This window comes from Erinaceus europaeus, chromosome 15, assembly GCF_950295315.1.
Source record: "Erinaceus europaeus chromosome 15, mEriEur2.1, whole genome shotgun sequence".
In the NCBI taxonomy this organism is placed as follows: domain Eukaryota; kingdom Metazoa; phylum Chordata; class Mammalia; order Eulipotyphla; family Erinaceidae; genus Erinaceus; species Erinaceus europaeus.
Genome location: NC_080176.1, coordinates 21,673,682 through 21,688,051, shown reverse-complemented (window position 1 = coordinate 21,688,051; position 14,370 = coordinate 21,673,682). Strand labels below are relative to the sequence as shown.

At 60.4% G+C, this 14,370-nt stretch overlaps 1 protein-coding gene across 4 annotated transcripts in view; it reads left to right on the top strand.

The window, feature by feature from the left end:
• Positions 1 to 14,370, top strand: part of MAD1L1 (mitotic arrest deficient 1 like 1) — a 68,839-nt gene that overhangs the window by 31,968 nt on the left and 22,501 nt on the right. For 3 of the 4 annotated variants that reach the window (XM_060173179.1, XM_060173177.1, XM_060173178.1), the window contains one exon: positions 5,013 to 5,157. In XM_060173179.1, coding sequence (XP_060029162.1) covers positions 5,013 to 5,157 — 145 coding nt within the window. Of the gene's footprint in view, positions 1 to 5,012; positions 5,158 to 13,649; positions 13,893 to 14,370 lie in introns of those variants that run through there. The other variant, XM_060173180.1, reaches the window with a different exon arrangement.

The window sequence follows — 14,370 nt, the reverse complement described above, 5'->3', positions numbered from 1 at the left end:
ATCTGTCTCCTGTGTCCCCTGTCCTGTGGCCTGTCCCATGTCCCTTGTCCTGCATTTGTCCTCTGTCCCATGTCCTTGGCTGGGAGTGCTGGCTTTGTGAGAACAAGGGCTCTTGACCACAGTGAGGTCTGGGGCCACTTTGCTGCCTCCCTGAGGGGGTGTGTGTGGGGGTGTTTGGGGAGACCCTTAGTTGTCCCTGTCCCCCAGCTGCCCCAAGGGCTTCGGCCTTTGCTTCAGCTCCCAGAGCAGGTAGGGTCGGCTGTGAGGGCTGGGGCAGGGCAATATCCATTCAGGCCGATGGGCAGGGGTGGAGCTCGTCACTGGGGATCCCCTAGAGGAGCCAGGGTACAGTGTGAGGAAGGTGCCCACTTGCAAGGGGCCTGGATGGGCTGGGCCAGTCAGCAGAGGGATGGGCCAAGGCTCAGGAAGTTCTGAGATTGCTGGGACTGTGTGTTGTGGAGGCTGGGGTCTCAGCAGAGGGGCTCACTGCAGAGTGGGCGGCAGCCTGGCCTCTACACCCCGGCCGTGGCCTCTTCTGGCCTCCCTTGCCGCCCGTGGCCAGCCCTGGCTCTGAGGGTGCCAAATGAGACCTGGGCAGGTCCCCGGACCTGTCACCAGGCCCCATAAGATGTAGACCTTAATCCTTAAATCACACACTTGGGAGCTGGGCGGTGGCACAGTGGGTTAAGCACACATGGCACAAAACACATGATTCAGCATCAGGATCCCAGTTCAAGCCCCCAACTCCCCACCTGTAGGGGAGTTGCTCGCTTCACAAGCAGTGAAGCAGGTCTGCAGGTGTCTTATCTTTTTCTCCCCCTGTCGTCCCCTCCTCTCTCCATTTCTCTCTGTCCTATCCAACAGTGAAGACAGACAACAACAATAATAACTACAACAATGACGATAAGCAAGGGCAACAAAAGGGAAAAAATAAAGTTTAAAAAAGAAAAAAAGTCACACATTTAGCAGGGAGTTGGGCAGTAGCGCAGCAGGTTAAACGTACGTGGCATGAAGTATAAGGACCGGCCTAAGGATCCCAGTTCGAGCCCCCAGCTTCCCACCTGCAGAGGAGTCGCTTAACAGGCGGTGAAGCAGGTCTGCAGGTGTCTATCTTTCTCTCCTCCTCTCTGTCTTCCCCTCTTCTCTCTGTCCTATCCAACAACAATGACATCAATAACAACAATAGTAACTACAACAATAAAATAAGGGCAGTAAAAGAATATTTATTATAAAATGTTAAATGTTAACATTTAATGTTTATTTAACATTTAAATGTTAAATGAATGTTAAAAAATTTTTTTAAATCACTCTTAGCAGACAGTCCAGAATAGCTCCAGTGGTGGCAAAGTTCAGTCAGTGTGCTCAAAAAATGTACATTACAGCCACCCTTTTGGGGCTTTTCAGAGGCTCTAAACACGGCCCTAGGACACACAGATGTGCCAGCATAGAAGGAGGATGCGGACCTAGCGGCTGTGCAGGGGCAGCAGGGGTCCAGGTGGATGGTCTTGGCCCGTGGAGAGCAGGCTTCATCTGGGCCCCGACTGGGGCTGTCCTCTGTGGGGTAGGGTGGGGAGCAAGCAGGGACCCCTCCTGGCTGCACCCCCTGCCTCACACCCGGTCAGCACTGCTCCAGGGTGCGGGGACTTGTCACACCCACCCTTCCTGGGAACCTGTGTGGAAACAAAGCACATTCACACAGATGTTTCCTGGAAAATGGTGACTGGAACCAAGCGGAACCGGCCTTTGAGAGCACCAAGACAAAGGGCTGCGCCGCGGCTCCCACTCAGAAACTCCAGAGAAAGTTGTGCAGGAAGGAGTGTCATCTGCCCCCACCCACCCGCCTGCCCGCCCGAAACATCTGTGCTCATTCTGCTGCGTGAATGACAGGAATCAGCCGCTCTCCACCATAATTACACCTCGCGTGCCTGGCGGGACACAATGGCGCCATGAAGCACCAATTAAGCCGCTCCCAGCACTGAATAGCGATCGGGTGCGGGACCCCCACGGTGCCGCCGCACTTGCCTGGGAGCTGGGGGTCCTTGGTCAGCAGGTTTTCAAAAGGGGCGTCGTCACGTCCGTCCCTGCAGGCGCCTGGCCTGACGTCACCCCATCTGCCTTGTGAGAAGCCTTTGACCCCAGCAGCGGCCACCAGCTGTCAGTGTTGCAAGTCCCATGCCCTGCCGCTGTGCTCTGGTGGCCGTGTGGGAAGAGGTTGTGTTCCTGGGGCTCCGCTGCTTCTTTCATCTCCCCCCAACCCCATGAATGGGAGCAGGAGGTACCACTGTGCCTGTGTGGCCTGCAGGGGTCAGTGGCCTGGTCATGCTGAGTGACTAACAGCACCTGCTGTGCCAGGCCCGGTGGTCTCCCCTGAGGGGTCCCCGTTGTGGTGCCCCAGGTGAGGGGACCCTAGGGGAACACAACAGAGCTGTAGGACCTGGATAACTGGGATGGAGATTTGGGGAAGGGGTCCCGAGAGTCCATCTGCTCAGGTGCCGTCTGTGGGTGTGGCTGGGTGTGGGGCTGGCAGTGGTGACAGTGGTGCCTTGGCCCTGCCATGGCGGGAGCCATGGGCCCCATGACAGGATTATGGGTCTTACCCGGTTAGGGGGCAGGCGGCACCTCCTCTGGCTGTGGGCAGTGGTGACCAGGTGATTCTTCTCCTCAGATACGTGCAGATGGGCACCATCCATAACAGCCAGCACAGCAAGCAGGGGCGTCCACTCCTCCGCTGGCCTGTTGGGCCCATCTGGGAGTGGAGCTGAGCTGGGGGGTGCAGCGGGCACCCCATGCAGGTCCAGGCTCCTCCCAACCCACTGTCACCCGGCAACCCCAGGTAGTGAGGCCTCACGGCCCTGGACAGCAGATGCCCGCCCCTCATCCCCCCACCCACATGCCAGGAGCCCGTCTCAGCTGGGGGAGCCCTGTGCTGGGCTGTTCTGTGGCCATGGGGTGCTCCCCTCCCCCCCCCCAGCCCCAGCAGTGTGTCCTGGCCGCTCCCACCTCGGCCTCCTCCTGAGCCGGGAAGCAGCCTCCACACCTGGCGGGAAGCAGGCGGAGGGAGAGAGGTGTCAGCGCTTTTCATGAATCACTTGCTCAAAGCCTCCAGCACAAAGACCGTTTTCACTGAGAGTGTCTGACAGAGGAGAGCGGAGGCTGGAGAAGGGGGGAGTGGCCTTGTGGGAGAGGCCCTTCCGGCTCGGCTCGGCCTGGGCCAGCAAAGGAGCCTGCGGACTGGGTGGGCGGGCTGCTCTGTCTTCCTGGGGTGGGGTCTCCTGCCACCTCTACCCTGAGCCACTCTGCCCCTGGCTTCCACTACGCAGACCTCCAGTTGGGTTCCACACGGTGCTGTTCTTGGGGTGCCAGTGCTTCACACCCCACCCTCCTGCACCTTCACTTCAGACAGAGATAAAGACACAGAGATGGGGAGAGAGAGGCATGGTGGCAGCCCGTGCGAGCCATCTCCCAGCCTCGCATGCCCACCACCGCGGGGATGTACGTGATCAGAAAACATGTGGCCCAAGAGCCATCAAGAACACATGGGTCCCTCCCACCCCACCAGTGATGGGGGCTGAGATGGTTCCGGAAGCAGTCATGTGCTGACATGGCCCTGTCACACTTGGTAGACTGACATGGCGGGTTTGGGCCAGGAAGACCCTCTAGGACCTTCTGACCTTCACCACGCAGGAGGCCCGTGCCCATCTCTGGCTTGGCAGCTCTCCCCGCTCAGCAGAGCACCCTGGGGACGGTGCAGTGGCTCTGCCCTGTGCGTGCCAACCCTCCATCCATCTGTCCACTGCCACCCACCCTCACGCACACTCTGAGGTCCCAGCGGCTTTTCCTAGGCAGTGACCGAGCCCTGGGGGCTGGGGCTGCATCCTACACGGCCACCTTCCAGGAGAGAGAGAGAGAGAGAGAGTGTGTGTGTGTGTGTGTGTAACTAGGAGAATGAAAAAGCTGGCAGCTCCTCCCAACCTCCTACCCAGGCGTCGCCATGAGTCCCTGGGTGACCCTGTCTGCTCTGGGCCGGGGGTGGGGGTCCGGGCACCACCAGCCGGACTTGGGCCGCATGAGGCCAGTCTTTCTGGATCACAATCACCAGGTGGGGAGGACTCCCACATTCCTGGGTCCTCATCACCGTGCTTCTGACTGGGCAACATTCTCTGCGTGAGACAGGCGCTTTAGAGTGGCAGCAGCTATGTCCGTGTGTCTGTCCAGGAGCCTTTGCCTTTGTACCCCCCAACCCCCACCCCAGGTCAGTATTTTCCAGGTCTCCCAGCTGGGCCGTGGTGCATCTCTCTCTCTCTCTCTCTCTTCTCTCTCTCTCTCAGCTGTTTGTGTTTGGCTTCTGCGCGAAGAGGCTCTCTCTTCCCATCATTAGAATCTCCGCCACACTTTCCCTCTTTGATGATGTTTTATTTTATGTCTTGAGATCTTTGATCTGCTGAGGCTGCCTTCTGCTGGAGCCGGGAGGCCAGCGTCTTTCCCAGAAGCTTCCCAGCCTCCCGCTGGAGCTCGGGGTGCCCATGGCCACTGGGCTGTCCCCGGCACGTGCCATCCTCCAGAGACCCCTCTGCAGACATGAGCCCCTGCCCGCCCGCTGTCAGTGCTGTGTGAGTGGGGCAGCGGTTCCCACACTCTGACACGCCTCTAAAGGTTAGCTGTGTCTCCTCTGAGCGGAAGGTTCAAGAGGAAAGAAGCCCCTGGGGCTGACGTTTCTTAAGTCGTGTCAGCTGCAAGGCCCTCCTGTGAGGAGATGGCAAGGCTCCTGGGGCTCACACCTGGCCAGCAGGGGCCGCCCACTCAGACAGTGGGTGCAGCTCTGTCCAGGCCCCACGTCCTCCTGCCATGTGTGGAGAGAGAAGGAGAGGGAGAATGTGCACCTTGGTGTGAAACTTGAACAGGATCTCGTGCCTGGTGGGGAGCTGCTCCCTGTCCCTGTGACCCCACGAGGAGCTGCCCCCGTTGCACCCCCCCACATACATCCTGGCCGCTGACCCCCCGTGTCCCCACAGTGCCCGGGAGCTGGAGAAGGCACGACAGCTGCTCCAGGACGAGGTGCGCGAGGTCGGCGGACAGCTGCTGGAGGAGCGCCGGCGGCGGGAAACGCAGGAGGCCTTGGCTCGGAGGCTGCAGAAGCGGGTGCTGCTGCTCACTAAGGTGCGCAGGTGGGGGGCGAGCTCTGGAACGTTCTCCGCCTGACTGGGTGGGGCTGGAAGCAGGTGCCAGGGTTCGGGAAGCAGGATCCATGGTGGGTGGGAGTCCCCCTGACGAGGCTGGCTGGTGCTCTGGGAAACAGCACCGGCCACGCGGCTCCTGCAGATGCCAAAGCTGCCCACTGCCGCAAGGAATCCAGACCTGCAGGTCTGAGGCCCCGGGCCATCCCCACAGCTGCCTGTGCCAGAGCTGAGTAAAGCTCCCTCTCTGTCTCACTCTGTCTCTGTCTCCCTCTCATCTCTCCTTCTCAGTCTCACTCTGTTTCTGTCTCTCCCTTATGAGGTAACCTCAGCACGGCCTCTGCCTGCCTCTGCTGGCCTGGTGAGCAGCCTAAGGCCTCACTGTCCCCCTGATGGCTGCAGCTGCCTGCTGTGGGCCTAGAGCTCCTAGGGGCCATTGGGCACCTCAGTGACTAGACAAGTCCCCTGCTTTTGCAGAAACACTTGTAACAAGCATCCCTCCTGGACACACAGGGAGGGTGAACTGACCCTGCCCGGCCTCAGTGCCCCTGTCCTGCTCTGTGTCCCCCTGCCCTGTTCTGTACCCCCTCCCCTGCTCAGTGCCCCTGCCCTGTGCTCCAGGCAGGGCTGAGAAGGAGAGTGGTTATGATGTCCTGGTTTAGACTGGTCAGGTGGCCTCCAGTGGCTTTGGCACACAGGCTCCATCTGGCCATCTCTGTGAGGTGGCTGCACGTCCGTCCTGGGCTGGGGAGGCGGTGACTCTTCCCAGCCTCTGGATGCCGGCAGTACCCCCCGACCCAGTCGTGAAGGGAGCCCGGTGTGTGCTGCCCCCTGCGGCTCCATGCTAGGCCTGTGGGACCAAGTGCTCTCAGCCCAAGTGCCCCTGGTAGGGTCCCATCAGCTCGCTTGTCATTTCCTGAGTGGGGGGGGCGCACGGTGCCTCAAGACTCATTAAGCTCCTCAGGCTAAGGGTTTAATTGTTGCTGATAGCTGAGGGTGTAATCACCTGGTGAAATACCATGACTATTTTTGGCGCTTAGAAATTGGCTTCCGGACCTGAGTGAACACAAACTACTGTCCTGTGAGACAAGAGCAGCACCCGGTCTGGCCTGGCATGGCTGCACCTCCTACTGCGCCCCCCCCCCCTGAATGTGGGCCAAGACAGCCTCCTGAGGGCTAAGGGAAACCCCTGCCCGGCACCCCACACTCAGAGAGCTGTGGTCCTCCCCATCGCCATGAGGGTCTGTCAGTGCTGTGGCCAGCCGTGTAGCCATGGTGACCTCTCCCTTCCCTGTGTGGGGTCCAGGGAACACAGGCCAGACCACCTATGAGGCCTGTGACCCCAGAGCTGTCTGGGTGTGAGCCCTGGAGCTGTCAGGGCATGAGTCCTAGTGGGCCCTGGAGCTGTCTGGGTATGAGCCCTGGGGAACCCTTCTTCCTGTTCTGACACACTCAGCCCTGGGGACTCCAGAACTATCTGCCTGTGAGTCCCGGGAACCCCCTTCCCTTGGACACACTAACTAACCTCAGGTCCTGGCATTGTTAGGGGCCTGTACCCCTCACAGTTGAGCTGCATCTCTCTCACCCAGATAGCTGGGCATGGGGACCCTCTCAGAGCACAGTTCTGAGGCTGAGGGAGAGTGCCCTCTGCTTATTAAGCCCACACCCCAGATCCCCAACACCACCACACCCTACACCCCACACACCACCACCCCACATACCCCCACACCCTCCACACATCCCCATACACACTCCCGCCACACCCAGGCCACCCACACCTCCACACTCACCCCAGACCACACTACCACACTACCACACCCCCACTCTGTACCCCTACACAGAGCAGAAGTCCCTCCTGGTTCTGCAGTTAGATTTCCAGGTGTTAATAGACCATCCCTCCAGGTTCCTTTCCCAGCTGACATTCCTGTTATATCTGGTCAACTCCGGAGGCTCACCGGGTCTGAGGGGAAATACCACTCCAGGTTGTTAGAAAGCTCTGCGTGTCCCCAGGGGCTGTGGGCATTGCGTCACACTGACCACCTCCTGTTTCCTGGGGCTCTGGGGGCTGTGGGGACACTGACCAACTCCTGTGTCCTGGGGGGTGTGGGGGCACTGACCACCTCCTGTGTCCTGGGGCTCTGGGGGCTGTGGGGACACTGACCACCTCCTGTGTCCTGGGGTTCTGCAGGGGTGGGGGCACCGACCAGCTCCTGTGTCCTGGGGCTCAGGCATGTCTGCTTTCTTTCTGTGTTGTGACTTAGATTAGCAGCCAGGAGCTGTGCTGATCGTCCTCACGGGGTGTTCAGACAAGCCTGGGGAAGGGCAGCTGCCCCCTCCCTTCTTTAGTACCTCAGTTGTCAGGCCACCCCCAGGACAAGACACAGGCCGCCTGGCCTGGCACAGCCCTCAGGCTGGTCTCTGTCCTCTTGTCCCTCCGGTCCCTCCTCCATGGCCCCTGTGTGCAGTCTGGGGGCCTTCCAGGAAGCAGATGTTCCCGCCATCAATTCGTGAAGCCCCGTGAGCCAGGGTCTGAGCTGCCCGACCCTAAGGAAGCCAGTGGGACCCAGGGTGGGCCAGTTGTGTGGGTGCTGGCTGAAGGGGCATCTTCCTGGGGGTTCTCCCTACCCCCCACCCCACGCTTTTCACTTGACTTGGAGGTTCTGAAAAGTGACGTGAACTCCCTGTCACCTTTTGGACCTGGCTTGCCTCCCTGGGGATATCTGAGCCCCTCACCTAGTGTGAGGACCAGCTTTGCATATGGAGACGGGGAGGCCACCGCTGGTACCCCTTCCCACCTGGACACGGTGGTCGCGGGCCGGGCAGTAGGCTCTGAACCCCTCATCCGTGTGGGGCCTTGCTTTCCTTCTCACTCAATTTCCAAGAAATCCAAATCTTTGAATAACCTTCATCCCTAAAGGAGAGGAAGCGGCTGCAGGTGAAAATTGACGGTCACGCTGGGCCTGGCGTCCCGCCAGCCTCCCGCAGGGCTGCACTAAAAATAGCCCTGGGCCTCTACCTCGCCTGCCCGCCCACCCGCTGGCCTGGCCGGGGTAGGGAGAGGGGCCCACACTGCCGCTGGCTGCCCTTGTCCCACGAAGCCCACGGGCACCCTTCAGGTGGGCTCTGCCCCACCCTTGTGTTCTCTTGGTGTCAGCTTCCCTTCTGGGGCATTGTGCCCCCAGTCAGGAAGCCTGTCCCCAGCGGGTACGGGTGGTGCCACCCTGTGCCTGGCTGTGGTCTTGGCCTCCTGCCCCCGGTGGTGGGAGATGTGCCAGGTCACGTGCTTCCTTTCTGTCCTGGGGGAGGGGCTGATTGTCTTCAAGGAGATGGGGACGCCACCACCCCCACACTCCCACCCCTGCTTTGCAGGCCCCTCCCTACCTCAGGGGAACTGAAGTTGAGGGTTCCTGTGCTGGGGCCTGGCCACGTCCCTGAGCAGCAAGGGTGCTATCCAGTGTCCGGGGACCCTCCCTGGGGTGGCCAAGCGCCCTGTGCTCCTGAGGCCACACACACTGTCCTCTGCCTCCTTCCTGGGGACACGGTGTGGGACCGGGCACCCCTCCTGGGCAGTGGGGACTCCGCCCCCTGGCAGTACCCCCCTGTAGCCCAGCTTCCTCTTGCCCTGAATTTCCCCTGACCGTACCCAGGTCCTGAGAGCCACCCAGAGTCCTCTGAGCACCAGGGACAGGGCCCCCCAGCCCCTCATACCCTGGTGTCCAGGGGTTGAGTGTCTGAGAGTGCTGGGCACATGCTTTTGCTTGTGAGTATGTATGTCTGCACATGCGTGTGTTCACGTGAGTGGATGCATGTGATATGTGTGTGGGTCTGTGAACGTCTGCACATCTGTGAGTGTGTGGTGTGTACAGAGGGGTTTGCTGTGTGTGTGTGCATGTGTGAGTGAGTGGGGTGCTGTCATGCGTCTGTGTGTGTGCAGAGCCAGTACCCCGCGTGGCACGCTCCCAGTGGCCGTAACAGTTATTAAAGACTGCGGAGGCGTTGTATTTACAGACCAGGACCGCGGAGGCGCTGTATTTACAGACCAGGACGCGCAGGAGGGAGTATTAACTGTCATCTATTATCAGCGCAGAGCCTGCCCGGACAGGGACGCCTGCCGTGTGCAGCCAGTGTCCTCCGGTTAACTTCACAGGAAGGGAAGCTGCTCTATGGGGGAGGCTCCCACACTGTGTGGCAGGGCTCCATGGTGGGGCAGGGCCTGCTCTCTGCCACGTGCCCATGCCGACTCCCCCACGACTGGCCCCTCCCGACACCCCTGCTGTGTCAGTCCTAATGTGGGTGGCTCGGGTCTCCTCCCTCCCTGGGCAGCAGAGTGGATGGAGTCTCAGAGCAGAGGGAGGAAGTAGAGGGGGGCCTTTCTGAGGCCCTGAGTCTGCAGAGGCCAGGCCCGGTGGGGGGGTGCTGGTTGTGCTAGGGAGGGTCTGGGTGATCCTTGGGGGGGGACTGGCAGGGTCTGGGGTCCTGGGTGGGTCGAGGGGGCTGGCAGCACCTGGGTAGGGCTGGGGGGGGCAGGGGCTGGGGGAGCTGGGGGGGGGTCTGGGCAAACCAGGAGCTGCAGTGTCCTTGAGCCTGGTGGCAGACCAGCTATCCATCGGGAGCCTCCCCCCCCCACAACACACACACACACACACACACACACCCAGTTGGGAGCCCAGGCCAGGCAGAGGGTAGGCCCTGGGTGGGTGTCCCCTGGGGTAGCAGCATCTCCCAGCAGGACTTGGCCTACCGCTCCAGCCTCTGGCCCTTGACATGGGGCCTTCAGAGAGGCTGCTGTGGGCGGACGCCCTGGGCCCCAGGGGCCATGGCCTGCCCCCCACGGCCTTCCTGGAGGGGCCTTGGCACCGTCTTTAGATGGGATGGGGCATGGCCTTCCCTGGAGCTCTCTAAACTGTGTGGGTTTAATTGCTCAAGCAGGGGCCCAGGGACAGGCCATCTGCTGGGTTAACAGGGGGGGGCAAGCTGTCCTGTCCCTGTCCCCCTGCCCCTGGGACTGTCTCTCTGGCCTTCTGCACTCTGTGTAATAAGCATTTATAAAAGGTTCCTTCTGCCACTGCATGAAGTCTCTAAATAAATGAGACCCACTGCTTAGCCTTCACTGGCAGCTTTTATTAACCTGTGGTTAGAGAATTGCAGCCGCTTACAGGAGAGGAACGTGGTTTATCCCAGCCCACAGCCTGCGGGCAGGGTGGGCAGCTGCCCAGGGAATCTCCCTGTCCTCCCCCATGTGGGCACCCCTCCTGGGTGGGGCGCCCCTTCCCTGCCATCCCTGGTCCTGTGTGGAGGACCGGTGGGGTCTGGGCAGAGGAGGATGGTGCCCCCTTCTGCCTGAGGCTTCTCGGGCCCAGGTGGACAAGTGCCCTTAGTGGCTAGAGGGTCCTCTGCCAGGGTGCCAACTGGTGGTACAGGGGCCCTGCTCCAGAGCGTGGTGGCCGGCACCAAGGCAGACCCTGGGTGTTGTCCCCACAGCTCCCAGAAGGCCTGCCCCCCACCCTCCCCAGCTGTCCCCACAGCTCCTGGCAGGCCTGGGTGTGAGGCCCCCAGGGGACAGGGCTGTGAGCGCTGTCAGAGCAGATTGCTGCCTGATTCCAGGGGTTAAAGCTGATTAGAGGACTCCTGCTCTCCTTTCCTTGTCTGGCAGCTATTTGCATGCTAATGGAACCTTCTGGACAGGGTGCTGGAGCCCTGCAAGTTGGGCAGGGCTGCTTCCTGTATTTATGTTGTGTCCGTGTCCGTGTGCGTGTGCGTGTGCGTGTGTGTGTGTGCTGGGGTCACACATCTGGCCGGCTCTGCTCATTCTCTTTTTAATAATCCTTCAAGTGTACACAAGGTTGACCTGCCTTCCCTCCATTAACTCTCCTCCTGAGGTGTAACTGACTGTGTCATGCAAGGTGATATCTCCCTTAGGCGCTGTCATAGATGAGAAGGATGCCCAGCACGGAGCCCTGGGGCAGCTCGAGGCCGAGGTGGGGGGGGGGGAGTGGGCTGGGGAAACCGTGCTGGCTGCTGTGGGGGCGGGGGGGCAGAGCTAGCACAGGAGCACTGGGTGTTGGGGGCCCTTTGCTGGGATGGGTGCTGGGTGGCATGCTGACCATGGGGTGCACCGCAGAGTGACTGACTGTTTCTAGCCCCCTTGGGGACAGGCTGTGCCAGGGCCATATGGGAGTCACGCAGATTGAGTGGAGCCTTGCTTTCCTGGGTCCTGGGTCCGTGCCTGTTCCCAGGGAGGACTCTCGGGGCCTGTCCCACCCCTGCATGTGGGCATCACCCGTGTCCCAGGAGCCATGCCAGCCCAGCCAGCAGAGCGTGGGAGGACCAGGGACCTGGGGACATGTGGCCGCAAGGGGCAGCCCAGCTTATGCTTCTGGAAGATGGATCGGAGTCCCTGGTCACTGATGGAGGAGACCCTGAGGCTGAGGTGGGGACCAGGCGGGAACGGGGCCACAGAAGGCCAGCTGTCTGCTCCCTTCCGCCCCACATGGGGCTCAAGGGCCCGAAAGGCCTCCCGCCTCAGAAGTGACCCCAGTAATGGCTCCCTCTGGCCTCAGAGTCTACATCCATGTTTCTTCCCGGCATCGGTGGCGTCTGGAAGAAGGCTTCATGCCTCCATTGATATCTTCAAAGAGAAGCTTGCAACTCACTGAGACACTCCTCCCACTCGGTCTGCTCTACTGATGTCTGCTGTAATCTTGCTTTCAAAGGTTTCTCTTGTTTGTTTCAGGTGGGGGCGGCCAGGCATCAGCGTGGCAGGCGCACTCAGTGCCGGACTTCTCCCGGGCCTGGGGGTGGGGATAGACAGACAGGGCTGCAGAAGACGTCTGAGAGAGAAGATCCCACCCCCATACCCTGGGGGTGAAGGCGCTGGGCAGGGGCAGCCCCCTGGATGAGGTGGGATGTGCCGGGGAGCCACACCCTGTGTGTGGCCACAGTCTCAGTGGCTATTACATCTCAGTGGCCACCTGCCCCAGCCGGCACAGGTGTCACAGCCCTTTTTCCCGGGAGGGGACACAGGGACAGGGCTTCTGCAGTCCCCGCCCTGAGGCCAGGTGGAAACAGGCAGCCCCTTCTGAGGACTGGCCCTGTCCATTGCCCACGCCTGACGTGGTTTGTCCATCCCTCAGCTGCTCCAGGCCTGTGGCCTGCCGAGTCCCTGGGGACCAGGCCCGCCCTGCTGTGGCGGGCAGAGGTGTGGGTGGGGTGAGGCCTTCTTCTCTCTCGGGGTCCTGATGGAATTGAGGTTCAGAGCCCTTTGGTCACCTGCCACTAACATTTCTCTCCCCCCCCCCCCCGGAAGTCTGGACCAGAGTTCTCTTTGTGGTACAGAAGGTGGGAGCTCTGGCTTCTCACTGGACCTGGGCCTTTTTCACGGGACTGCGCTGTGTGGTGGCCCGTGCTTGCTTGTACTGCATTCAAAAGGGTTTTCAGTGGAGTATCGGTCTTGGGGGAGCTGCCACAGGTCAGACACATCCCTGTCCTGTCTCGCTTGCTAAGGGGCTATCCTTTGTTGTCTGGTCATGAATATATGTTGAATTTGCCTTAAATGCATTTTCTCTCTCTCTTTTTTTTTTTTTTTTTTTTCCCCAGGGTTTTATCTCTGGGGCTTGGCACAACAAATCCACTGCTCCAGGTGGCCATTTTTTCCATTTTATTGGACAGGACAGAGATTGAGAGAGGAGGGGAGATAGAGGGACAGAGAGACACCTGCAGACCTGCTTCACTGCTTGTGAAGCTTAACCTGCAGGGGGGGATCTGGATTCTTGAACCCGGATCCTTGCACTTAGTACTATGTGCGCTCAAGGCCTCAGATGGCCTCCTGTCCACATTGCCAGCCGGTGGGGCTGTCTTTCTTCTTAGATCTGTATTCCTGTTTACTGCAGCCTGGACGTGTTTGGCTCTTCCAGTTGAAGTACTTGGTCTCTAGTGGTGACTTTTATTCAAGGGGACGTCTCTAGGGAGGAGGTCATCTGCCTCGCCTCCTGGCTGGGCTCTTACGTGACGTCATAGCTGTTGGTGTCATGGCAAGGCGCTGATCAGAGCCTGCTAACAACCCACGCTGAGAGAAAGACAGACACCTGCAGACCTGCTTCACCATTCGTGAAGCTTCCCTTCTGCAGGTCGGGACCGGGGGCTCGAACCTGGGTCCTTGTGCCCTGTAATGTGGGCACTTAACCCGGTGCACCACAGCCGGCCCCTGAAGAGCTGTCGGTTATAGAGACGTGGAGGTGGTGGAGAGCCCCACGTCACTCTCCACACCGCACAACCTGCCCCCCCAGTCTCACTCCAGCTGCTGTGCCCCAGAGCTCACCATGTCGGGACAGCCTGGGAGTCAGCACTGTCTCTTCCGGAGAGGAGTCTCCGTGGCTTGAGTCGTGATTGGAGTTGCTGTGGCCCGGGTGTGGAGTCTCCTCATGGACTCTCTCCCCGACCCCTGGCCCAGCATTGTGTGCTGCAGTCTGCCATCTGCCCATCTGTCTGGTGTGTGCTCCCCCTGACCTCTGCTCAGAGCTGTTCCCTTCGCTGTTGTTCTGGTTTATTTCCAAGCCCTGCCCAGCTCTGGCATGTGCCTGTGGGGGGACTAGAACCTGGAACCCCTGGTGTCTCAGACATGGGAGTCTCTTGCAAAACCGCTATGCCATCTCTGGCGGCCCCTTCCTTCTCCCTTCTGCCTGCATTGGATGTCCATGGCTCCTCTCCCACCTCCCCAAGGTAGGGGGCTCCTCCCCAGAGTGGGGTCCTGCCTCAGCCTGGGCTCCAGCTGTTTCCCTCCTGGTGAAAATGTGGGTGCATTTCTCCAAGCTGTCCCTCGGACCCCACGTGTTCTGCACACGTGCCGTGAAATTTCCAGATACTTGGAGAGCTCTCCAGCCGGCTGTGCACCTTGACTTCTGGCAGGAACCCGGCTGCCCCGCCGGGGATGCCTATGGTAGCCAGCTGCTGCTCCGGGTCTGACCCTGTCCCCACGGCCGGTTCTGCAGGTGTGTGCTGGTCATGCAGTGTGACATCTGTCCAGAGCATCCCCACTCCTTCTGCCCTGCCTCCCCCCCCCCCAGAGCAACCCAGCCTCCTGAGGGGTGCGCAGCCTGGCTTCTTCCCGCAACACCCTCACCTGCACCTCATGTTCTTGGTAGGTTTTCTGCAGGCTCACTTCACGGGGGCTTTTAAGTAGCACCCCAAGGCCTGGACC